This window comes from Giraffa tippelskirchi, chromosome 2, assembly GCF_054371585.1.
Source record: "Giraffa tippelskirchi isolate mGirTip1 chromosome 2, T2T-mGirTip1v1.2.pri, whole genome shotgun sequence".
NCBI lineage: Eukaryota > Metazoa > Chordata > Mammalia > Artiodactyla > Giraffidae > Giraffa > Giraffa tippelskirchi.
In genome coordinates this window covers 82,447,717-82,474,337 of record NC_137276.1, presented here as the reverse complement: position 1 = coordinate 82,474,337, position 26,621 = coordinate 82,447,717, and the positions used below count along the sequence as shown (strand labels likewise).

At 42.0% G+C, this 26,621-nt stretch overlaps 2 protein-coding genes across 52 annotated transcripts in view; one reads left to right on the top strand and one right to left on the bottom strand.

The window, feature by feature from the left end:
- The window catches only part of LGALS8 (galectin 8), a 32,991-nt gene extending 29,312 nt beyond the window's left edge, over positions 1-3,679 (top strand). For all 48 annotated transcript variants that reach the window (XM_081569390.1, XM_081569396.1, XM_081569374.1 and 45 more), the window contains one exon: positions 1,573-3,679. In XM_081569390.1, coding sequence (XP_081425516.1) covers positions 1,573-1,722 — 150 coding nt within the window. In that variant the 3' untranslated portion in view covers positions 1,723-3,679. The remainder of the gene's footprint in view (positions 1-1,572) is intronic.
- Positions 3,680-4,500: 821 nt separating this feature from the next.
- The window catches only part of HEATR1 (HEAT repeat containing 1), a 50,911-nt gene continuing 28,790 nt past the window's right edge, over positions 4,501-26,621 (bottom strand). For 3 of the 4 annotated variants that reach the window (XM_081569355.1, XM_081569356.1, XM_081569357.1), the window contains exons 23-45: positions 25,479-25,721; positions 25,087-25,218; positions 24,178-24,281; positions 23,892-24,035; positions 23,138-23,256; positions 22,920-23,041; positions 21,121-21,249; positions 19,471-19,701; positions 18,587-18,713; positions 17,251-17,411; positions 14,425-14,471; positions 14,191-14,314; positions 12,567-12,707; positions 11,771-12,060; positions 10,658-10,808; positions 9,536-9,694; positions 9,242-9,376; positions 8,993-9,097; positions 8,740-8,908; positions 7,901-8,055; positions 7,245-7,403; positions 5,780-5,888; positions 4,501-4,802 (exon numbers count right to left, since the gene is read on the bottom strand). In XM_081569355.1, coding sequence (XP_081425481.1) covers positions 4,714-4,802; positions 5,780-5,888; positions 7,245-7,403; positions 7,901-8,055; positions 8,740-8,908; positions 8,993-9,097; positions 9,242-9,376; positions 9,536-9,694; positions 10,658-10,808; positions 11,771-12,060; positions 12,567-12,707; positions 14,191-14,314; positions 14,425-14,471; positions 17,251-17,411; positions 18,587-18,713; positions 19,471-19,701; positions 21,121-21,249; positions 22,920-23,041; positions 23,138-23,256; positions 23,892-24,035; positions 24,178-24,281; positions 25,087-25,218; positions 25,479-25,721 — 3,345 coding nt within the window. In that variant the 3' untranslated portion in view covers positions 4,501-4,713. The remainder of the gene's footprint in view (positions 4,803-5,779; positions 5,889-7,244; positions 7,404-7,900; positions 8,056-8,739; positions 8,909-8,992; positions 9,098-9,241; positions 9,377-9,535; positions 9,695-10,657; positions 10,809-11,770; positions 12,061-12,566; positions 12,708-14,190; positions 14,315-14,424; positions 14,472-17,250; positions 17,412-18,586; positions 18,714-19,470; positions 19,702-21,120; positions 21,250-22,919; positions 23,042-23,137; positions 23,257-23,891; positions 24,036-24,177; positions 24,282-25,086; positions 25,219-25,478; positions 25,722-26,621) is intronic. The other variant, XR_014076608.1, reaches the window with a different exon arrangement.

The window sequence follows — 26,621 nt, the reverse complement described above, 5'->3', positions numbered from 1 at the left end:
CATTACTTTACTAGCGTGTGAGATGAGTGCAATTGTGTGGTAGTTTGAGCATTCTTTGGCATTGCCTTTCTTTGGGATTGGAATGAAAACTGACCTTTTCCAGTCCCGTGGCCACTGCTGAGTTTTCCATATTTGCTGGCATATTGAGTGCGGCACTTTCACAGCGTCATCTTTCAGGATTTGAAATAGCTCAACTGGAATTCCATCCACTTCAGGAAGGGTAATTGGCCTCATGTTGGATCATCGTGGTTTTTCGTGGTGGTAATTTTTTTCATTTAAAAAATATCTTTCAGTTCTTGAACTTCATCTGTGAGCTCTTGATTTTTATAAATTCAGTTGGCACAGTAATGTGTCCAGCAGGCTGTGGGCCACTTATCTCCCATTTGTAACATGCTGGCTCTCCACTTGCTCTGATGTCCTGCAGAACTGTCTCCACAGCGTCTGCCTAACTAACGCCAGCCTGTTTTCTCTTCTGAGCTTGGGGCGGTGTGTCCTCTGTTCTGTAGAGATTGCTAAATGTCCATCACCAGAGAAGTCTTTCTGCCTCGTTCAAACTGGGGTTTCCACCATTGTTGTGGGCACAGGATCCCCAGTCACGGATAGCTCCCCCAGTTCTCTACGTTACTGTTCTGCCTTCATCTGTGTCAGTAATTGCTGTTATCCATGGAATTTCCCCCCTTCCTAATCTCCCCCAGCAGTCATTTCTACTAGTCCTATCAAAAGAAAAAAAGACACTCAGTTTGCTGCTTTGAGGATTCAGACTTTGTGCCTCTGTCTGCCTTTGGGGTGGAGGCAGGGAGCGAGGGGAGAACCGTGGACTCGCCCCACTGGACTCTTCAGTGAGGGTGGAGACAGGGTGGAGTGGGTGGCCAGACTGGCACGGGGAACATGGGAACATGGGAATAATAGGTTGAGGTGTACGGGAGATTTAAAAGGACAGCAGACTCTTCTGTTAACTTTGAAGGGCTAACACCAGTGATGACTCTGAACTGCATTTCTGCCAGAATGCAGCAGTTCATAGAACAAGGAGCTTTGAATAGCGTTAGAGAAACACGATGTGCTGAGTGGGGGTGGGAATCAGTCACCAGGCAGCTGTGTAGTCCCTACCAGGTGCCCTAACCTTCTGGGATTTCATATTTTCTGAGCTGCCCCAAACCCAAGTTTGAGGCAGAGAAGTGAGGACCCAAGCCCTTGGGTTCCTGGCCTGTGGGCAAGAAGCAGCTCCCTCTTCTCCTTCAATTGAGTTCCCATGTGTCTCGAGGAAGGCGACGTCCCACTTCCCTGAGAGCCGGGGCAGGAGCAGGTGCATGAGGGGCAGGAGGGGGGACAGAGCGGCCAGTGGGCCTCAGGCCAGGGTGAGGTTCCAGGCACATGAGAGTCACTTCCCTGAGTGGGACAAGGCAGAAAGTGCCACCACCAAATACACTTTTGTCAGAGTTTAGAAACCATCGCAGGGTGTCAGTGCTGGCAGGCTGGGAGAAGCAACTAAATGGTGTACTTTTTAATACTCTTGTGTGCAAGACACAAAAACTTCTAAAGCCTGGGAACCACTCATGTGTGCTTTCCTTCTAGATGATAATTTACTGTGATGTGAGAGAATTCAAAGTTGCAGTAAATGGTGTCCACAGCCTGGAGTACAAGCACAGATTTAAGGAGCTGAGTAAAATCGACACGCTGGAGATCAACGGTGACATCCACTTACTGGAAGTGCGGAGCTGGTAGCTGACACGAGGGCTGCAAACACTGAAATACAGAATGACCTCTGTAACACTGGCCTTGGTAAAATGCATCTGTCACGACATGCTTTATATATATTGTTAAAGCGAGCTTAAGTCCTGCTGGGTGTCCTCAGTCCATGCTGCGTGACTTGCCGAGCCCAGAGTGAGAAGACTGATGTAACAGTGGTCATAACCTTTACTGTAACAGGCTTTCCCGCTCTCTCTTCTGCACCTGGACTGCCTCTTTTAAACCTACTTTGCATTCAGCAAGTATTTAGGAAGTGCCCACTGTAACAGAGAAAGCCAGCCTGCACTGAGCATTTATCTTTTCACGTGTGGTGGGAGCCAGGGATACACAGTGGGGCATGTACATTCCCTGTTCTGCCAAGCTCTGGGCTGCTGTTGCTCTTTCGTGCACTAGACTCACCAGGGACTTAGAAGAATTATTCTATTAAATCACCTAAGGACACTAATTTATAGGAGACACTTCCTCCAGTGGTGGCTCAGAGTTTGATTGTATCCCATAATTGGGAGGACTGATGTTGATTTATGTCTGGAGGCTTTCTTTAGCATGATAAATATGTAGCTCTGCTAGTTGTAAGCATTACCAAATGATTAACACTATGAAATCTAAACGCAGCACAAGGATAAAGGCAAAAAGCAAAGCAAAACTGAACCAAATGTTGAAATTAACTTGACGTCAGTCTCAAGGCCACTGATTTCTGTACCAGTAAATGCATATTTTAGAACATTGGAGTTTAGAGTGAGTTAGAGGTCTCCTGTGCACATACTCTACAGAAAGTATAAGGTAGACAAGAGACGGTCTCAATTTGTAAAATGTCTGTGGGTAACAAAGCAGTGTCTAGATTAGATTTAATAGATTTAATGACTGTTTATACAGCAGGCCCTATCAGAAAAGTAACATACAGCAACCGAGACCAGTGACGTGGAGAGGTGCTGTTATTCTGTCCCTTGTTCAGTGCACAGACCAGCACTGCCTCTGCCCATCTAAAGACGGGTCCATTGTCATTAGTGACAGAGATCAAAACATTGTTCTGCTTTTAGTGATTAAAATCAAAACCTGTATCAGCAAGTTAAACTGTTGCATTTCTGTAATTTTTGTCTATTCTTCTTTGAAGCAAGTTGGCAGAAGTTCTTTGTAGAATTCTTACAGGTCAGATCTTGTTACAGGGGATTTCAGAGGTTTGTTAGTGGGGAGGGAAAAAGCTACATCAGTCGCATCATTTTATCATGTTAAGTTGCTGGGCTGAATTCTGCCAGGATTTGGGGATATTTTCATAATAGTTTGTGGTTAGGTATTATTTGTATCCCTATATTGCAGAAAATACTATTACCAGTCTTACTCCTAAAGGTACTGAGTGTGGAAACTTCTAGCACTTAATTCTTTTCCATGTTAATTTATTATGCTGAGTTTCACCAACCTCAAAAAAAAAAAAAGAGTGGAGGTGGGGATGTTGGGAAAGCTGTACAAGGCAAGAAGGTTCTAGAATCCCCAGGGTTATTTTTTCCTTCAGAAAAGAACATCAGAGGGCCTGGCAGATGGCAGAAAATGTGGACCACTTAGGAAAAAAGAAAAGCCCACTTACCTTGTTTTCTTTAAGTCTTAACTGCAGTACATTTTCCTTTTATGTGGACAATACTAAGACAGTTCTTTGATAGAGTAAATATAAAATCTTAAGATCGTTTTTAGAAAGTAAGCTGTTAGCATTTATTAATCAATCCTGTTGTGACATTTCTTAAAGAGAAATATGCACTCCTAGCAAGCTCTGTCTGCAGACGCAAACCAGCCTTCTGCTTGTCACAATTCCACACTAAATTTCTATATTAAATTAGATCAAGGGCTTTCAGACTTTAACAGCTATGGAACAGTTCTTAGATGTCTTAAATTTTTAAAAGGCATCAATTAATGTCTTAAACAAAATAAAGGGAGATTTGTTTAATTCTGCTTGAGCGTTCACTTTCTAGCTTCACCATGACATGGTATAGAGATGAGAACTTTAAAGCTTTGAAAAAATTCTTTTATTTACTTTATTCCTCATTTCTTGGTTAACTACCAATGGAAACGTGAGCACATCTAACTCTGGAGGGGCTCCTTCTTGCCACCGAGTGTTTCAAGGCCCTGGCTATTTGTAGGATCATTGGGTGTGGTGGTTCTATAAACAGTCTATTGCCTGCCTCCACCACCCCACCCTGCCCCCAAAAGACTGAAGGATAAAGGAGAGATAGTCCAGAGTAGAAGATGCATTCCAGAACTACCTGCTCTATGGGGCACACACAAAAATTAAGACTGAAGTGTTATCCACCCAGAACGAAATGTAAAAATCCAGTGGCTTCAGGGCTGAAAGCATTCTTGTTGGGTGCTGAGTAACTGTCATTTTCTTGAAGTAAAGAGCTACTTTGAGTGAAATCTCTGACATGGATACCATGTACAATTATAGTCTAAATGCAGGTTAGCTTTGAGTGCTAACATCAAACATGTATGTATGTAGTGACAGTAACATCAGAAGAGACTGTAATTAGTGCTGGGGCTTCCCCAATGGTTTATTGGTAAAAGAATCCACCTGTGATACAGGAGACCTGGGTTTGATCCCTGGGTCGGGAAGATCCCTTGCAGGAGAAAATGGCAACCCACTACAGTTTTCTTGCCTGAAGAATCTCATGGACAGAGGAGCCCGGTGAGCTTCAGTCCAAAGAGTCCCAAAGACTGAGCAACTGAGCACACACCACACACATAATCAATGCTGAAACAAACACAGCAGTCTGTATAAAAATAACATGTATCATTTACTCTTTGTAGATTCTGTACAACTGGCAGGAAAGGCTTCTGTGGTCGCACAGATCAGGTGGGAATTTTGTAAACAAGTCCAAGTAGGGTTAAGGCACCAAAAGTAATATGGTCCTAAACACCCAGAATAAAGATATGAAACAGCAGTCTGACCTCTGAACAGAGTATGAAATACCCAAACCCAGAGTTTCAGAAGTAGCTCTGGAGAGGCTCTCCCAGGATGGTTTCCAGCTGCTGGATGGTCTTCTGGCACTGGTGCTCCACCTCTTCACATTCATCTAAAAAAAAAAAAATCAAAATAAGTCAGTCTTCCTGCCACTATTCTCATCAGCCTGGGACTACACATCCTGCTCTCACTGCGAGTCCCTGAGTCAGGAGAAAAGTGAAGCACAGTACCGAGGCAGAAGCCATCCTTAAGTCCCTCCTGCCTTTCTCCTTCCTGCTTGCCTTCCCTTCTTATGGTCTTAGATTTGGGAAGCAGAGAAAGACCCCAAATAGTGGTGCACAACAGAACATTCCAGACACCTAGCAATGCCGCTCTGTTTAGTCATTCACACAGCCCCTCCTGGGGTGGGGGGAACAAAGGTGCAGGCACCTGGTTTGGGATGCGCAGTGAACGCCCAATGTGAAAGCATCTGTCCTTGCCGCCGCCACCCCTGCTCGTATCTGTACTATTTCCTGGGCTGCATGGTAGCACCGTGCTCACTCTGCTCTGTGTCCAGAGCTGCACAAACCTGAACTTCAACCCCAGTTCCACCTGTCACGCTTGTTATCAGATAGATTACTTAATCCTGTTAAAGCCTCTAGTTTTTTCATTTTGAAAGAAAGGGATAAGGGCATGTGCTGGTGAGGATTAATGAGCTCACCCACACAGAGTACACAGTAAGTGCTGGGCATTAACAGTGCTACTCCATTGCATCCTTAGTGGCACTGGATGTTTTGATATAATAACCCTGCATCTGTGGACCAAAATATTCAATCATAGTCAGGTATAAGGTTAAAGCAAAACAATATTATAGTCTGTACTGTCAGCAAAAAACACAGGTAAAGACAGTAAGGATTATGCTGTAAACAAATCTCAAATGATGAGGAGGCGTTTGCTTTCTAACTGTTCCCTCCACCCCACTCAAAACAGGAGTTCAGCCTTCAGGCAGAGGGCTGGAGCCAAGAGTTCATTACAGTCTCTCCAAACGGGCATTCCCACTGGGCACATTCCCACAGAGGTTTAATTACTTCTTAAAAGTTTGGGAATTACCTTCCATCAATTCAGCTAAGAACGGAATGGATTCTGGTAACAAGACGATATAATTCTCTCTTAGTTTTTCAGCCACTGCTAACACAGTTAGCAGAGCAGCAAATCGAACCTGAAAAGATGAAGAATGACTTTTTAAAAACCAAAAAACTATTATATCTATGTTTGTTCATTTGTGATCTAACTTGAGACATGCCCTGAATTTTAAGCTGTTATTTCACTCTCTCCATTCAAGCTTCATCTTAGTGTACCAGTTCGTTTAACAGTTTGAGATCTGTTGTATAATTATGGGCAACGCTGTTAAGTCAGAGCCTTTTAATCTGTGTTCTAGTACTGCAGGCCTTTCATGTGAATGTTTTTTTTTATAACATTTTTCTTAAAACAAACAGTAAAGCAGCCACATGCAAATCCGAGTATGTCATCAAATGTGACTGCACTGGAGCTGATGGCTGGCCTGGATGATGCCCACCTGGCGGGCGCGTGTCCCCAGCCATTGCAGGCAGGACTCCTGTCCTCAACCCCGACTGGGGTCACCATGTGGTGGTGTGAGCGCGCCACACCCTCCTCAGCCTGACTAGAAGACACTGTGTCATAAATGTCCTAGTTTTGGAACTTAAAGATTGGAGTGCTGCTTACATGTCTTGTCTGTGACAAGGAACCCAAGTAGCTGTTTGCTTTGTTAGTGATTCACTCTGAAACAAAAGCCATGTTAGTCCTCTCTGGTTTGGAGTAATTTAAAGAATATTTGGATACAGCAAAGTGAGATGTTTAAAAAACATTTGTAACTGCCTATGTTCAATCAGGATTTTCCTGATCTGGTACAATCAAAACAACATATGTTACAATAAATCTAATGCAGCAACTTTCTAAGAACCTACAATTTAAAATGTAGGGGTACACTGGAAGAGCCTCATTGTTTCCATTACTTCCAAAAAATAAATGCTGTGAATTTCAACCAATAAATCTATTAATAAAATTCTGCTTCGGTCTGTTTTATCCACTGAAATTACAGTGTAGTAATCAGCTTGTAAAATGGTGATCCATCACTAGGACAGCTTGAAAACTTCAAACCTCCACACATCACCGCCCCCATGCTGATGCACATTATTCCACAGAGTCCTAGGCCTGAGATGTGTATACAACAGGGTAATACACTGCTCTAACTCAAAGGAATGTTCTGTGGACAAAGCATGTGTCTGGGAGTACACTGACATGTAAATGGTGCTTAAGAAACAGGAGGAATGCAAGTCTTCTCAATATTTAAAAGTATAAAGCATTTTAGTGGTCACGTCGAACACACTATGGGGGTGGGAAGGACTGCTATTTAGAAATGGCCAGTAAATGGGATTCACATTTCTCAGGTTCAGTCTTCTGCCTGACACAGGCCAACCCCTGGTGCTAAATGCAGCGACGCACGTCCTGCCCCATGGCCACGGTGCACAGCGTCCCTGCTGGCACATGGCCTGACCTTGGGTGAGGAGTCCCTTGTCTTCAGCAGAATCTGGTAGTTGAGTGGTTTCCAAAGCGAGTCATCTGCCGCGGCCACTGAGAACTGTGCAAGGCATGGGATCAGGTGCTTTGTCACCCGTTCTTGGAACTTCTCTTCTCCTCCAAGCCTGTTTTCCAGCTGTTGACAGTGAGACAAGGACTGAGCAATGGGTCTATTGCTGTTTGAAAAAAAACTCAGTGTATATGGTATTTTACTATCCTTCCTAATGTCAGCAGGCTCAAAAACCAGGCACTGTTTATTCTATTACTCTCTCCAGAGCGAACTGACCACCTTCAAGGAACTCAAATGGAATCACCGCCCATAGCATCACCCCTTTTCCTGTGAGAGAAGAACAGCCAAACCCTTACACATTCTCAAGAAACTGAAGTTTTTAAGAATTAAAAATTTAATGAATAGACCTTATATCATGCCTTTTATTTGAAAAATTAAAAACTCTGTCAATGCCACTGTGAAGACGAGTTACATTCATGAGAAACATGAAATCAATTTTGAAATAAAAATTTCATAAAAAGGAAAAGAAAACCCAGCAAACTGTGGTTCTGATCAACATAAACCCTGCAGGCATGTACCACTGACTGTCCCAACTTTCAACAGAAAATGGTTCCACTGGTTACCTGATCCACCAGGGGCATCATCAAGGCTTCTGCTCTCTCTTTACTTAGAAAATGCTGGGTATCAAAAAGGAAGATTTTGTATAAACAGTTCAGAATAAACTGTAGTAGCAAGCAGGACTTTTCAGCATCATTTTCAGAGTCAAAAAACGCTTCATCTGTAGATTGGGGAGAGAAAATGGAAACAAAACCAAAAAAAGCTTAATTTCAAATCTCCAGTGTTTAAATTCAAATCACTACTATAAGAACTGTAAGTAGAGGGTTATTTCTAAAATGATCTAGAAATCAATCAGGGTGAAGGCAGAGCACAAATAAAATGGACGTCTCGGGACTGACTCATTCTTTCAGAGTTGTTAACATTCTTGGTTGTTAAGATTGCTTAGTTTGGCAAATGGACTGCTTGTTATTAGCATTAAAGAATAAACCAATTTTAATGTTTTAGAGTTAACTGCAGAAGCAAAGGAATGACCTTTTTACTTTCTCCCAAGTGAGTCAATTAATACTGTGTGTGTGAAAGTCGCTCAGTCATGCCCGATTCTTTGTGACCCCATGGACTGCCAGGCTCCTCTGGCCATGGAATTCTCTAAGCTAGAATACTAGAGTGAGAGCCGTTCCCTTCTCCAGGGGATCTTCCCAACCCAGGGATCGAACCCAGATCCCTCAGCATCGCAGGCAGATCCTTTTACCGTCTGAGCCACCAGGGAAGCCCCAATTAACATTAATAACATGCTAAAACAGTGTCTGACAACTGACTATAAAGTTAAGAAATTTATCTTCCTTACTATACCTTGTGTAAGGTACACAGAGCAAGCGTGCCAACTGACCTAGAGTCAGCTACCTACCTGTTTTGGAGATGTTCACCTGGTTCAAGGTGTCAGCAAAAGGCTTCACTAAGTGACCAGCAAACAGGGTAAAAAGCCCTTTCAGTTTTTCAGCAATGCAATTTGCCAAGTTGTAAAATGTCAACAGCCTGTCCTTGGGAGCATCCTCTGTCTTAGCCCAATCAAACAGCTAAAAAGATAAGAGTAACATTAGTTTCTTCTATGGATCTTGTGACTGATATGTGAGTAAGAGAAGTGGAGGAAGAAAGCTCACCTTGAAGAACAGGGGTCTGAATGTGACCTCAGATAGTTTGACCACCATGGCTACAAGACAGTCAATGATGTAATTTTCCGTTTTTCCGATTTCCTCCAGATCATTCTAAAAACAGAAGAGCTAATTTATTAGCCAGAATACTGACATCTAGGTCTAACTCGGGCAGGTACAACAGGTTACACAGCTAGACTTTTCTCTGGCTCTGAGCTAGGTGGTAACTTCAGGACAGGCGGGTGGAAACATGCCTACCTCAGCGTGCTGGGTGCGTAAGTCCAGGGCTTCCAGGAAGAACGTGGTGAGCTGGGGCTGGTGGGAGGCGAGCTGCTCCTTCCTCATCACCCCAATGTGCTCGCACAAGATACTCATAAACGGGCCCATGAGATTCTGAAAACACACAGGAGATGTGCCTGCTTTTAATACTCCTAGAGTTCATTAATGCATCTTCAATGGCATTAAATAACCATATTCTTTTTTAAGTGAAAATCTAAAACTTTCAGTACCACATCTCCGCCCTCCCAAGTCTAATACCCTGTACAGTCTAACCTTCCAGTTCTTCTCAATCTGCTTGTATGTCTTGTTGATGGCTGGCAGTAACACTCGGGGTGACAGCGTGGTAGCCAGTGTCTTTTTAAGGGACATGAGACGGACACTAGCCTGGGAGGCAGGACCCATTTCATTAGTGATTTTCTCCAAGTGAATCACCTGTAGGAAGTAACAACCACCATTAAGGCCACCACAGGTCCTCGCCGAGAACGTCTGTCTACACGTGCACAGCAAGTCGTGGTGAGGGTGGAGAAGTCAGTCCAAGTGCCAGTGACTGGGAATGCTCGGTGCACTTAGCCTCACACAGAAATCCTCATACACTCAACCCCAAACATAAGAATAAATAAAAATAAATACTTATTTTTAATGTTTAACATAAATTAAAATAGAAAAAAAAGACAGATGCCTCTTTCCAAGGAGGAGTCAGGGATGCAGGCAAATGGTGGGAGGCAGGACACAGAGGGCAGGGCTCAGGACAGTGATCTTAAGAGGACAAGGATCCAGGGACCATGAGGAAAGCTACGTTCTTTGCTAAAGAATCTAGAAAGCTGCTCAGATGCAGAGGTCCCTTTCTTCATGATGTCTACCTTCAAGGTGTGGCTAGAAAGTATGTGAATCAATTAAGTCATCTGCATCAAAGCAGCTAAGGCTCCTAACCTCAAAAATGGCCAGTGATCAACACAACAGATCGGGGGAGGGGGGCCATTCTCAGGCATTTTCATTTTGCTAGAAATGCCAATGGCCCACTGTCTGAACTGTAGCACAGGCATTCCACTCTGAAAGACACCTTAGGGTTAAGAAACCCTCACGTTAGGAACAAAGCAGGCATGCCCGTTTCTACAAGAAGCTCTATTAGCCCAAGTCCAAAGAGCTCACAGCAAAAGAAAGCAGTAAAATACATCCGCAAAATCAAAGAAGGAAAGAGCCTCATGACAAAGCAACGCCCATACCAACGTCATGACTGAACTGGAGGGACAGTGAAAGTGAGAAAGGCACACATTTAGTAAGAAGCAGCACATCTTTTCAGAATAAGAGTCTCCCTGCCAAACGAAAAGCTTCAGGCACAAATAAAATGATTGAATCTATAACTTTTCCCTTCCCCTGCTGTGGTCACTGACTCACCTGCAACAGGACCCCTTCCAGGTAGGGGCTGATGAAGTGTGGCAGGGTCTCAACCACCTTCTGCAGGGCTGCCAGGGCGCTGAGCAGGTAGACCTCACCTGAGACCAGCTCGCAGGTGTTCCTCATGGTTGTCAGCAGTGGCGGCATCAGGCTGGAAAGAAAGGACACAAGTTTCAAAACTTAAAGCAGAAACAGAGAATGGAAGATGGAGCAGAAGGCACCATGAAAAAATCCAAACCACCATCCATGCCCCTTACATTCTGACGTCCGAGCCCATGAAACATCTATACATTTCATGTGACCAAGAGCAAGAGCTCTCCCAGGGCCCATAGTACCAACACAGTATCACTTTACTTAAAAATGACAACGTCTTTCAGCTGAACACTTGCTACGTGTCAGGTAAAAAAGCCTTGCATGGAAGCAACTATACTTCAATTTAAAAAAAAGACAAAAAAACCTGTTTTTGGTCTACAAAGCAATAAATAAGGAGACTGTGAGCAAGCTCTTAAAAACACAATTATAGCAGTTTGGCAGAGTAATTTTATGTCTGTGACTCTAACAGTAATAAGAAATTTTGTGTGCCTGTGTTATTTCATTTTTCTAGTTGTTTTTAGTGTATTTTACGAAATAGCAGTCTATGTAATTAAAATTTTTTTTTAATCTCAAAAAAAAAAAAAAGCCCCATCATCACCCCATGGGGCAGGCACTGTCTTGGTTTGTAGGTGGCAAAGCTCTACAGGCTAAGTAACCCTGGCGAGGCTGCATGGCCAGCAGACACCGGAGCCAGGGAGACAGCCAGGAGTGGCCACATCCGGCGTGGCCGGCAGGAGCCAGTCGTGGCCCGACTAGAAGGGCTCCTCCGTGAAATGGTGCTGTCACCACTGCTTCCTAGGACTGCTGGTCCAAGGAGAGCAAAAACTGGGGGCAACACGCATCATAAAGGTAAATGAGAATGCTGTGTTTTCTAGTTTGAAGAAAAGATCACTTCTCTAACAAATCAAATTTTATGAAACTTCTACTGACGGGCAAAAAAAAAAAGTCACTAAGGTTTTATTTCCCAGTTGGTAGCAGAAAGCTTGTGTGGCGGTCCTGCCCCAGGTCCCCTCGGCGTACCTGGGGAGCTGGGGGATGGCCAGGGCTTCCAGCGTGGAGACCACCTCGGCCACGCACAGCAGGGCACTGCCTAGGACGTTCTTCTCCTCCTTTGCGCCTAGAGCAATCAACCTCACAGTGGTGTTCAGCACCGGGAGGAAAGGCTCTGGATTTTCTGCACCGAAATTCTTGCATAAGAGCTTTAAGGTATACAGAGCCGTCTGTCTATTTATTGGTTGGTCTTCTAACGTCTTTCTTTTATGCTTCACCATGGCCACGAGGACAGGGACCAGGTCGAGGAAATGGTAAATCTGAGGAAGACAGCCAGAATTCCCAAATAATTAAAGCCGTAAAGAAATGTTAGTCTTCTGTCCATTTTTACTGCTTGAGATTGCTTAAATGGAGATGAGACCAAGAAGTCCTAAGCCATATGATTATACACAAGCAACCATTTCCCCACTTGTGTTACTTACAAATAAATGAATGCATGTGCTTGCAATCAATTCTATATTTATATAAAGCACCCTACCAGTTTGGAGTGAAAAGGATTAGAATCATGCTAAAGTTAAGGCAACATGTGGTCAATGTTAACCAAGAATTCTATTTGGTTGCAATTCTACTTTAATAGCTCTTATGACACATATATAGTGCTCCTACCAGAGTTAACATCACATTTAAACACACAGGCATCATAGCATTATACTTGGATAATAATATACTTATTTAAATTGTACCATTAGAGAAACTACAAGGAGTTAAATGCAGCTCTGATAAAGCAAGGAATGGGTAATAGGTCTCTAGCACAGTCTTCACTTACAATTTTCTTCTTCCAGGAGGTTTTCTGCTGTAGCTTGTTGTTCAAAAGATCCAAAGCTTTCCGGCGAACAGATGGCAGTGGGTTCTCCAGTAGTCCTCTGATCACAGGGATGAAGGTTTCTGTGGGCAGCAAGGCATTGACCTACACAGCAGTTTCACATTTAACAAAAGAGGAAAATATAAAATACAAAAGGGAAGATGACTCATTTAAGACAGACTTCCACTTGCTGCACACCTTCAAAGTATGAGGTGTTTTCACACACCAATTCTTTTTTTTTTTTTTTTTTATAAATTTATTTATTTTAGTTGGGGGCTAATTACTTTACAATATTGTAATAGTTTTTGCCATACATTGACATGAATCAGCCATGGGTTTACATGTGTTCCCCTTCCTGGACCCCCCACCCACCTCCCTCCCCATCCCATCCTTCTGGATCATCCCATTGCCCCGGCCCTGAGCCCTTGTCACATGCATCGAACATGGAATGGTGTTCTGTTTCACATATGATAATATACATGTTTCAATGCTATTCTCCCAGAACGTCCCACCCTCACCTTCTCCCTCAGAGTCCATAAAATTGTTCCATGCATCTGTGTCTCTTATTCTGTCTCGCATATAGGGTTATCGTTACCATCTTTCAAATTCCATATATATGCATTAGTATACTGTATTGTTGTTTTTCTTTCTGGCTTACTTCACTCTGTATAATGGGCTCCAGTTTCATCCCTCTCAGTAGAACCGATTCAAATGTATTTTTTTTAATGGCTGAGTAATATTCCACTGTGTATATGTACCACAGCTTCCTTATCCATTCGTCTGCGGATGGACATCTAGGTTGCTTCCATGTCCTGGCTATTGTAAACAGTGCTGCGATGAACATTGGGGTACACGCGTCTCTTTCAATTCTGGTTTCCTCGGTGTATATGCCCAGCAGTGGGATTGCTGGGTCATATGGCAGTTCTATTCCCAGTTTTTTAAGGAATCTCCACACTGTTCTCCATAGTGGCTGTACTAGTTTGCATTCCCACCAACAGTGTAAGAGGGTTCCCTTTTCTCCACACCCTCTCCAGCATTTATTGCTTGTAGACTTTTGGATAGCAGCCATTCTGACTGCACACACCAATTCTTATCTAGTTCTTATACTCACGTTTCAGGGAGACATGACTAACCACATTTATCAAACACACAACAACAGACGAAGATGCTATCATTAAGCTAACTGCTCAATGCCACACAGCTAAGCAATTCAGCTTGATTTTAAACAGTGGTCCTGGCCAGTGATTTTACTGACGAACTGTACACTCCATCTAATAGGTATCATTTATTCCACTTGAATAAACTGGAACGTTATACAGTAGGACATGACTCAACATTTAAAGCTGATGCTTTAAATTTATTTTAAATTTACTGAGATTCACGATCTCATAACCAGTAGGTAAGCAACTGTTTTTCAGATAAAATGATCTCTAGGCATCCAATTCTTTTCCAAGAAAAATCTGAGCTGCATTCTATTAAGAGAAAGTATTGCTAACTTTATTCTTAAAACAAAACTTTCTGATAAATAACCTGACAATGACATAGCACAGCAATGAAACACAGAAGATGGAGAGAAATAAAGGCCCACCTTGTCCAGCAAGTCGTAAGCTTTACTGAGGAGCGCTCGCCAGAACTTCCCAGTTAGCTTGTCTGCATTTCTCTCCATGGACTGTGCTACAGCATTGATGTAGCCAAGAACTGTTTCTAGCAACCTGGAACACAGGAGACTCGTATGAGAGTTTTAAGTACTCTTCTTCCAGCTTTCTGATTAGAAGTTTGAAATTATTTCCAAATACAAATTAAAGAGAGAAAGGGAACATACCTCTGTTCCAGGCCTGTCAACACCTGAGCACCGCCACTTTCCACTACCTGATTTTTAAAGAAGGCATCATCAGAACAATATGGAAGTCAGTGACGAAAAATCACTCAAAGTAAGTGAAATGAAACTTTGGAGATTCTTCAACTCACTCCCCAGTGTTTTCTGATATTACAACTTAATCAGGTCCAAATCACCCCCATCATACTGTATTAACTCCACTTTCCTTAATTTATTTTGATTACATTTTATAGATATTCACAGTATCTGTAAAGTACTACAAAGATTCAGAAAAATACAGCAAATGATTAACACCTCTTAATTTTATTAAATGTTAATCTTCTGTGAGGCCTGTATCTAATTTTAAGATGTTAATAAACATGAAGGGTACAGCTGTAGTTCCTCCTTTACTGCTAATCCCAATCTCCTCCCACCCCGAGCCCCACAAACTTCAACCTGCAGTTAAATGTCATTAGAGAGTCCATACCAGGCAGCAACATGCTTTCCTTGATTACATTAGATTTTGGGGGTCTCTCTACAGTTACTCATGTTACTCTAGTTCACTTATTTTAACTGCACACACTATTCCTCTTGATGTATCACAACTTATTCATTCACCTCTGTGGATATTTAGTTTATGTCACCCCCTCATCCTCTTTTCCTTCAGTAACGGTGCTAAAAAGAACCTTTCTCCTTGAGCATCTAGCCAAGTCTTTGTAGAGAAACGGAACTGCTAGATCATAGGGGACAACCATCTTCCCTTTGACTGGACACTGCCCAGCGCTTCCTAAAGTGGCAGTACTGAGTCCCACTACCCAACACCGTGTAGAACAATGATCGTGTCCCCACAGCCTTGCTGCTTCCTGTATTAACAACTTTAACATTTCTGCCAGTTTGACAACATCATAGTGGCATCCCCTTTAATCTGCATTTTCCTTCTTACTAAGGAAGTTGTTTCACCTCACTGGCCATTTGAGATTCCTCTTCAGTGAATTCATACTGCTTGCCGACTGTTCTAATAGAAACGGATGCTTCTTGACTTATAAACAGCAATAATCTTGTCTTAGTCTGTGGTTTTCTTTTCATTTTGCTTATGGTGACTTTTTACTGAAGTTCTAAAATTCTTCTCCATCCTCTGGTTATGTTTTCTTTGATTTTCTTCTCAAAGTGCCAAGCACTCCTTTTCACACTGAAGTTTTTAATCTACCTTTTGTTTAATCTAACTTTATATGTGACATGAGCCTCTCCCCACTACGTGGCACAAATCATACCAGACCTAGGTCTTGCACACGTCTCCCCCCAGTGTCACATGGTGCCGCCTGACATGGGAAGTGCTTTTGACATCACGTGGGTGTCACCAGCTGATGTCCAGTCACAATGATCCACTCACATCATCAGGCACCACCACCGTCCTCGACTCTGCTTGACACACAGCAGTATCTACACTGGTCACTCTCAAACAAGCTTGCTTAGCTAATTACTAGTTGAGCAAGTTTGTCAAGTTTTTTTCTGATTCTTACATTTCGTTCCTTTAGCTGAGTGTGAACAGTGACCGAGGGCACCCTTGTTCCAAGCTCTGACGGGCACACATTCAGGTCTTATCATGCTGCTGCTAAGTCGCTTCAGTCGTGTCGGACCCTGTGCGACCCCATAGACGGCAGCCCACCAGGCTCCCCCATCCCTGGGATTCTCTAGGCAAGAACACTGGAGTGGGTTGCCATTTCCTTCTCCAATGCATGAAAGTGAAAAGTGAAAGTGAAGTTGCTCAGTCGTGTCTGACTCTTCACAACCCCATGGACTGCAGCCTACCAGGCTCCTCCATCCATGGGATTTTCCAGGCCAGAGTACTGGAGTGGGGTGCCATTGCCTTCTCTGGGTCTCATCATGAAGCGTGGAAAAAACCATGTCTTTATCAGGCCGAGGAGGTCCATCTACCTCATGATGCTGACGATCATTTTCCTTAAGTCATGAGTAAGTACAGAATTCACTAAGCTGTTTGTCTGAATACTTCAGTGATCACAGATTTCATCTCTTGGTTAGTTCATGCATTATAAGGACACAGATATTCAGATGCTTAGCCATTCTTGTGTTCCTGCTCATGACCCTGACTCTTCTTTCTGTTTCTTCATGTCTTCATTTTGTTTCCATATGTCCTTCTTTCTCTCTTGTTGTTTAAAGTTTAGCACACAAACAGAAAGGTGCACAAAGTGTGCAGAGTTCACTGTATTTGGTAAAGAAACAGTGTTATTATCGCCACCTCAGAATTCCTCCCCTACCTGACCCCGACTCCTGCCCTCTCCTCCTTCTAAAGACAGACACCATTGTTACTTCTAAAACCACAAGTGTGTTTTGCCTGTTTTTGAACTTAATACAACAGGAACCAAGGGATGCATTCTTTCTGCCTTCTTTGCTTCAATGTTATACTGATGAGTGTCAACAGTGTGTCAGTGAGGTTCACCCACGTCCAGTGATGATGACACTTTATCCATTCCACTGGTGATGGACACTTGGACTGTTCCCAGTCCTGGCACCATCAATAATGCTACCATTAACATACTTTTCAATGTCTTTCGGTGCACACATTCATACACTTCTGCAGGTATGTACCATCTGAAGATAGAACTGCTGAGCCAGAGGGTTTACGCATATACAATCTTAGCAGGTCATGCCCAACACATGTTCATGTTGAAGTGAACAGCACTATTTGTCTTCTATTATAGGCATGCCTCATGTTTTCATGAGAGACTTGCCAAGCTATTTTTACTAGCCTAAATCACAGTTTCTTCAGAAAAAGCAAAATTATATCATAAATACATTTAAAGAACATCTCACCTTTCTGATAAAATTGTTGGAAGCCAGGAGCTGAGACATGAAGGACACAGACAGAAATTTAAAATGCCGCAGCTGCTTGCTAGTGTGAGTATCTATGTTAAAGACCTGTAACATTTCTTCTTGTGATTCACTCTTGTTAGATACTGATTTGGGAATAGTTTCTGAAAAAGAACAACGAACAAGTGACCTCACTCATCTTCAACCTGATATTTTAGTGTATAGATACAGATATTAATGAACATGGTAAATGCATACAAGTTTTAGAGAGAACTCTGTTATGCATAAAATACATGTATATTACTAAACATATCCATATAATATACATGGAAAGAAAGTGACAGTGTTAGTTGCTCAGTCATGTCTGACTCTTTGCCACCCCATGGACTGTAACCTGCCAGGTTCCTCTGCCCATGGAATTCTCCAGGCAGGAATACTGGAGTGGGTATTACAGCATTCCCTTCTCCAGGGGATCTTCTCAACCCAAGGATCAAACCTGGGTCTCCTGCATTGCAGCCAGATTCTTTACTGTCTGAGCCACCAGGGAAGCCCTGTAATATACATATATACATATATATATATAATTTGTTATATCCACTTTTTCCTCTTCTAAACTAGTGAAAGATATATTTACAAATAAAATATCCAACAGCCCTGAGAATAGAGTATATAAGACAAAACAAAACAAACAAAAACCTAGGTAACTGAGACAAACAAATGGAAGACAAAGATTTTGCAAAGAGTCTAAACTGGTTCCATGCTCCATTTCTGAAGCTACAGAGGCATGTACTTTGATGGCCCACAACGGACTGAAGGTGGGTCATCCCTCCCCTTTAATGTTTAAACCTAAAAGTTGAAGACGTCTGAACTTAAACTCTGTAGAATTCCACACTCAAATGTATAGAATATAAAAGGGGTATGTATCCACTGGTAGGCCACTTACAAATCACTGTCCTAGAGGGTGAATCAAAATTCAGGCTTTGTTGTACTTAGCCTGTCACCACACATGGCTCGCATTTTAATGGAAAACTAAGATACAGCTAATAAGGTCCTACTAACTTGCTATCTTTTTACTATAATTCATCCCACTCAGAACACTCCACAGCCCACATACCAGCACAGAGACACAAAAACCAACGTTTGAGGAATGGCAGGTAGAAATCCTACTTAACTGTTTTCTACAAAGATTTGGGAAGAAGGTGACAGCCATATAAATTACCGACTTACTTTAAAAAATCCTTCTAAATACATGCCATGGGTCCTGAGGATAAAGTGCATAGTCTTCTGCTTCTCTCAAGCTTCCAGATCAAACAATAATGAACATCTGACTTACGCCTACCTTCTTTTTCCTCTGGCAGCTTCAGTAAGTACTCAAGGATAGTCATCAAGCTTTGGATCTGATGCTGGACACTAAACTCACAACAGACGGAAATCCAAAATTCAGTGTCTGCCTCTAAAATAGCATCCTGTGTAGAGGAGAGAAAGAAGTAATAAAACTGTACCTCTCAAATTTACGTTACTTAACAAGTACAAATAAGGGAAACATTTTAAAAATACTTCTCAGCACACAAAGCCACTGCACAATGACCATAAGGATGGTCATGTGTATGACTAGAAGAATCAGACAGTGAGCTCCTTACATAAAAAAGTCAGTTTACAAGAATTAAGAAGTATAAGTCCAGGATAAACTGCATTATGATTTCTGGTAGAACTGAATTACTTAACACAGGTTCTAATCTATTTCTGGATCCCACTGTCAAAAAAGTCGTTTAGAAATGACAGCCCTGGACCTGTAAGTACCCCCTCATCTCTCTCAACAGGGCTCTTCAAAAGTTACCTGCATCTCACTGACCTCTATAACACTTACTCTCCTCCCCTGCCCCCTGAAATGCCCTCAAAAACACATTTAAGAGACACAAGTTAATTCCTGTACAGCTGTATGCTGCTGGGCTTAAAACAGACCCACCCAGCATGGCACCAATTGTTTCTTAAATTCCAGTCACCCTCAGGAGAAGTCCTGTTACTCTCAAGGATATTCAGTGCCTCAGGCTCTGGAAGTATGTCCAAAGAAAATAAAAAACGCCTTTAAAAGCACTTCTGAGCTCCTGAGGTGAAGCCATGCACATTTAAGCATCACTAGCCACAAGTTTAAAGTGAAAAGTAATGCAAAATCTATGTGAGACACCTTCCATTTTTTCTTGTCACCCTGCTCTGTGCTCTGACCTTTTCTCCGCAGGTGGCCACCAGCACGGTTTTAGTGACATACTGTTCAAAGAGCAGGACCAGGAGAACCCAGAGGAACCTCTCTGCGCCCAGCGTGTCAACAAGCTGGACAAGGACGGGCAGGCGCCTGTGCTCGGGCACATGGGGCAGTGCGTCCACAAACACGTTAATGATCTTGACCACGATGTCCTCCACGTTCCTCGTGACTTCAGCAGAGTCGCCACCATCAGACTGCAGGGCATCAAGCAGGGGACAGCAAGGAGAAGCCAATAACCCGCTATGAGACAAGCTTTAAGTAGACTCGAAAAGGCCTTCTGATGTGCCCTCAAGATAGTTATCAAAGGAATTCTAACAATTAAAGACTAATCAGTAGGTATTCAAGGAGTACAGACCACGTTCCCATGAGGGCCCACAAAGTGCAAGACGTGAGCCCTGCCCAGAAGGAGGGGCATCATCTCCGTCAGACACGACGCTCTTGTAAAAAGATGGCAGATGCCAAAGACGGGCCCTGAGAGCAAGGCTGCTCTTGGGGTGTCCAGAAAAACCAAACAGGATTTGAGCTATGCCTGGAGAAGCACGGTATAACCTAACAAGCAGAGCAGTTCAAAGCCAACAGTTCCCTGCTGCTTTCAGAATACAATTCTAACCATCTGGTATGGGTGCATGAAAGACAACTGCTGAATGAATGAAAGAATGAAGAAAGAGACATGAACAGCTAACCCAGCGCTCCTACTTCCACCCGACTTTGCTTTCCACATCCCTCACACACAACTGTGCACAACCCCAGGCGGGGACTGCCAGCCGTTTCAGAGAACAAATCCTACCCTTTTCATACCAGTTTGAAGTCCATTTCTTATAAAAGTCTGTGGTCATTCTGGCCCGTATGCGCCTTCCCCTACAATGAACTCTTCAGGGTTTATCTATCCCACTGGCATACACATGAATGCATAATGTTGTTTTCCTCTTTATAGATGTGTCCCACACTGGCTAATTCGCTGGACACAAAGAATACCAACCTTACACCAAGATTAAAAGGAGAAGGTGCTCGGTATGGTCACTGAGGAAATGGTCAGTAACATGAGAAAAGAAAGTAACAACAGTGGAGGTAAAGAGAAAGCACAAGTGGATAACCATGCCTGTTCATCTTCAAGGCTATTTTTTAGCTTCAAAGTCTTCACTCCTTACTGAGACTAGGCTGTTAGAGACCAGGTCTCAGTCATCTCTTTGTGTACTAAGTTTCAGAGAACACTTGGTAAACGTCTGTTAAATTGTACGTTAACACATTTGCCGCTATAGCTTTAAAACTTCCTATCTGCACAGACCTACTTAAGGGTCTCATCAAACTGATGCAATGTCCTGAGATACACCCTGACTGTAAATTCACTTTGTCAGAAGAATGTTAAGGCACGTGTATAGTTTATACCCTTGCAGTATAGCACAATCAGCTAAGGATGTTCATAGATATTTCTGGAAAAGATATTATTTCCAAGACTACTCCCTTAGCTTCACCACTCTAAAATTTAATGGGCACTAATACCTGAGCATTCTGGAGAGGCTTTTAATGTCATTTATTAACTACTACTTGAATCTCAAGCTATGTAAAACCTTAAAAATTAAAAAATATAACACCAATTATGGTAGAAAACTCACCTGAATAAGTGCTGGAATAACCATTTTCACTGTCTTGTTGATAACCTGAAAACTGTAAGTGTCATCTAGACGCATCACATTGGCTCCCATAAATGTAAAAATAGACATGATATTGTGTAGAACTTTATCCTGAAAGAAAACACATTTTTCAACATTTTCCATCTTAAGCAGATCAAATATCAATGATTCATTACAACTCAGCAGTAAAAAAATATAACCCAACTTAAAAACAGGCAAATGAGGCACAAAGACATTTCTCCACAAATAAACAGTTGATAAACACACGAAAAGATGATCAACATCAGTTATGAGGGAAATGCAAAATCCAAATCAGAAAGCACCAATTCGGACGAGTATAAGAAAGACAATAATAACTGTGAGGGAGTGGACAAATTAGAACCCCTAGACACTGTGTGGTGGGCACAAAAATCACATCACTGTGAAAATGGCCTGACAGTTTATCATAAAGTTAAAGTTAGCATAGACCCGGCAATTCCACTCCTACTGAAAATACTGAGAACACGTTCACACAAAACCTCCTATATGGATGTTCACAGCAGCATGATGAACAGCCAAAAAGTAGAAACAACAAATATGTCAATTAATGAACAGATAAATAAAATACATGTACATACAGTGGTGTATTCTTGTTGCTGTTGTTTAGTCTCTAAGTCCTGTCTGACTCTTTATGGCCCCATGGACTACAGCCCGCCAGCCTCCTCTGTCCATGGGATTTTCCAGGCAAGAATACTGGAGAGGGTTGCCATGCCCTCCTCCAGGAGATCTTCCCAACCCAGGGATTGAACCATGTCTCCTACACTGCTGGTGGATTCTTTACCATTGAGCAACTAGGAAAAGTCCTACAATGGTTTACTACTCAGCCATAAAAGGAGTATTGATTCAAGCTTCCAAATGGATTAGCCTTGAAAACATGCAAAGTGCAAAAAGTCAGACACAAACAAGGCCACATATTATATGATTCCATTCACAGGAAATGTCCAGAACAGAAGAGCAGGTTAAGTGGCTGCCAGAGGCGGTGGTGCTGGCGGTAAAGGGAATGGGGACTAACGCATACGGGGTTTCTTTCTGAGGTTGATGAAAGTGTTCTGGAAACACATAATGGTGATAGCTGTACAACTCTGTGAGTAAACTAAAACCACTAAATCGTACACTTCAAATAGGTAGATTGTGTAACAATATGAACTATATTTCTATAAAAACAAAAGAAAAATATCAATGATTCTTAATTGTTTCTAGATTATCAACCCCTTTGAGGGCTACTTACTCTATACTAAGGGAAAAAAAAATCCCATACAAATTAAATCTTGCACATGATTTTAGTAGATTAAGAGACCCACAGAAGCTCATAGAGAACCAAAAATCGTCTGTTAGGAACATATCCCTTAGATGAAAATAATTTCCATCTCTTCAAAAATCTTTAAATGATGTATTTCTATAAGGAACACGATTTCTTTAACTGAAGTAGTTTATAATCAAATTACTTTTAAGTCCACTTACTGGAGTTACGTTGCACCAAGTGCCATGCTAAGTGCTAACCATAAATTATCCAATCCCACTCTCACGATTCTATGAAGGTTACTGTGTTTTCCACTTTACAAAAGGCGGGGCCAAAGCTTAGAAAGATCAACCAGCTCACTGCCTCAACTAAAGAGGCAGGGAGTCCCACCTGCACTGTAAGATCCAGAACGCCACAGAATCCCAACCATGTGTGCCTATATATGTCCACGGAAGAAAACATCCGAAATATCTGCATAAGCCTTAAAATCATTAACACTTACAGGAAATATTCCAGCAACAGTACCCAAGAGCAAAAGGGCATGGTGATGGGTCTGAGGCATCTCAGAAACGCGGATGCACTGGACTATCAATTCCACGTTGAACTTCTCCTCATCCAGAATGTCTACAGGGCAAGAAATAAAACATCTCCAAGTGGTAGGTACATTCACACTCAGAGCAGATATAATCCTTCCCCACTTGCTTCCAACAAAGTACGCACCTTTGGGTATTCTGCCACCTTCTGGAGAGAGTTTTTGGCAGATGTTAAGCAGACAACTAAGAATTAACTGTTTGGTGTATTCCATGCTTCCCTGCTCCGGTGGCAAAGGCTCTAAACACCTTCAGGAATCCCAGAAGAGAAACGATGGGAAATGAAAGGGCTGTACAGTTTCAGTTCTGCAGTAATGACCAATGCCTAGAGCATACAGTAACTGAGGAAGAACTAAAATATTAACATTATGTCTATAAACACAGTGTGACATTTCTAACTCTGATTCTTCTATTGCAGGCAGGCGCTGACGTCACGTTACCTCTCCTTTCTACTGAACTTTCGATCAACCCATTTTAAACCTTCTTAGAGGACAACCTTGAGAATTACTTTTTCTTCAGACGAGAGCACACATCCACCATGCAAGGCATACACTATGGCTATCTAATGATGCAGGTCTAAAAATACACTAGGTGTCATACTACATCCTTAAACAGAAGTAATGATGCCCCAAGGACACAGTATTGAACATGAAGAAGGAAAGCAAGCTGCAAGGTGAGTGCTCATTTACTACACAATACAGGATGAAGGTTAGCTTCAGGCCTTGGCAACAGGTTCCTATAACCATTCTTTAAATCTTCCAACTATAGTATTCAACTTGCACTGTTTTACAGACTAGCTGAGCAAGAAGAGAGTGTGAAAGTTAAATAAGACAGGCAAGAATTAGAATCTTATTCTCTCACAGATCAAAGGCAAGTGTCATTACCTTGACAGCAGGTTAAAAAGAGTCGGTATCAATATCTGAGGATTTTTGAGTTTCTTTTTGTGCTGCAATAATTCCAGGATGAGGGTTACTCTTTGCCAGTAAGAACCTTCAACTTCCTGGACAGATTCTTGATCTTGCGATTTTCTGGGAACCGGACGAGACAAAAAGAAAAGCAAATACTGTCAGTGTTAAGTACAAACTATTGTTACCAATCATGCCACACTGATGGTCATCAAAAAGTCACAATGGTTCCAAACATTCACGGCCTGGGGACAGCCACTCTTACTTCTGCTGCATCTTCTGCCTCCTTGTCTGCTGAATTGTGCCTAAGGACTTGGCTTTATCTGGTAGCTCCAGTTCTATTCTGACTTGTTCAGCATTAACAGAAATCTAGAATATTAAGGAGGAATGGGTGATGATAGGATTCCACGGGATACAATTAGAGCAGTTTACGTAGATTTAAAGAGATACAATGAAAACATCTGTGTCCCATTTTATGTCTCCCTATGACCCTAGAGCCCAGTCCAATACCCAAAGGGAAACTTCACGGACAATTCCTTATGTATTCCTTGGGGAATTTTCCATATACCAACAGCTCTATAAAGATTAGACACACACCAGAGCATATTATCACACTGCTTTGTACCTTAATTGGTTCCACTTATCTTAGAAATCTAAGAAAATATGTTATAACTCTGAGAACTGCAGAATCTGGATACTAGGACTTCACTATGCTATTATGTACTTTTGTGAAAGAAAGTTTCCCTAAAAAGCACAACAAAGCAACACACAGGGTAATTAGGTAGTTATTCAGATCTACAGCTAGGTTTCAATATACATATAAACCAATGAGCAGATTCTCAATTCCATTCTGTGTCATTAAACAACTTAAGTAGAATAACCCGTGACCCTGCTGAACATCAAGTCACTGTTCCTTCCTGTTCTTGCCTAGGAGGTAAGTAACACCTAAACTAACACACACCCTAACATTCAAAACTAAGTATTTCATACCATAAAAGTAATAGTGAGGACTTACAACTTTGATTTTGCGCTTCTCTATGACCTACTTTTCTATGATTCTAGCTAATGGGAATATCTGACTTCCTAAAGGAATTACAAAAGGGAGAAGGCTTAAACATGGCATTACTTGGAAGAGAATAAATATTAATAAACAAATGACAAGTTTGCAACTTACCCCTTTGAAAACACTGCTAACAGTCTGAGAACAATGTGAGTTCTTACAGTTTACCAATAAATCAAACAACATGCACAAAAGCTTCTGCTGAACCTTTTCATCTGTTATAGCTGCGAAAAATGGCTTCGTAATCTAGAGGCAGAAAAAAGGCAATTGAGATCAATGAACAAACATGAATTCTAAAAATGATGTATCTATCATTGTGTTACAATGTGAAATTGGTCCCCATTTTGTCAGTTTAAATGACTCATGTACATTATCCAGTTTTGCAAAATGGGTCAAATATATCATATTCCTTTGAAACATGTTCAGACCATTTTCTCTTCTCGAAGTAAAACATTACAAATTTTCAAAAGCTTAACATGCTTTAATCTCTGAAAGAAATCACTGACCTTTTCGAGAGCTGTAATCTGAATGGTTGGCATTCCTGTGCAAAGTCCCTTTGTTGTATGCACAGCTTTTATAAATATATCTAGACTCTTCGGGTCCTTATGTAAAAGGGTAGCTGAATATTCATTATATTTTCCCAGAGTGAGATGCAGGGCAATGGCCTCATCTTTCAGAACAGCTGTGGGCTCCTTCTGGCTCTTTTCTAAAAGTTGTTCAATCATTGGCAACAGTTGAGAAAGCACCAGCTAAAGTTTGGAAAATTTATTAGTAAATAGTTATTTATACTGATATAAGTTTTTGCTTGCTGTACAAAAACATCCAAAGATATGTTGTAAGACTAGAAGCTTAGCACAGAAGAAAAAAACCAACAGTAATGATCTCTTAGACACAAGGATAGCTATTAATCCAACTAAGGCACCCAGGTCCCTCATGACAGTTCAGTCTGTAATAATCAAAAGCTCTGAATCTTTCAGCAGTAATAATCTGTGGGCATTCTAAGACTTTCTAAAAGCAGGAAATACAAACTGAAGTTTTAGACTACAAATATAAAATTAAGCTTTTCCACAGAACATTTCCATCTTGGTAAAATTAATATTAATTCAAATTATATATGTGAAGTCTTCAATAACTAAAGCAGGAGCCAGCAAATTATGGCTTGCAGGACACGTTCAGAGGACCATCTGTTTCTTTAAATTTTGTTGAAAATCACAGGCATGCTCTTCTGTCTATATACTGTCTGAGGCTGCTTTGGCAATATGATGGCAGGGCAGAGCATCTGCAACAAGAGTCTGTACAGTCACAGGGCCTAAAATATTTATTATTTGGTCCTTTACAGCAGGGATCCCTAACCCCGGGGTTGTGGACCGGTGCTGGCCTGTGGCCCATTAGAAACTGGGCCACACAGTAGGAGGTAAGCAGCAGATGAGTGAGCGAAGCTTCATCTGTATTTACAGCTGCTCCCCATCACTTGCTTTACCGCCTGAATTTCTCCTACAGTCAGATCAGCAGTGGCATTAGATTCTCACAGGAGCATGAACCCTAACCTTAAAGTCAAGGCGGAATATCCCAAGATGGCCACAAAACAGAGTGCACAATAAAAGTAATGCGCTTGAATTATCCCAAAACCATCCTGCCACTCCTTCTGT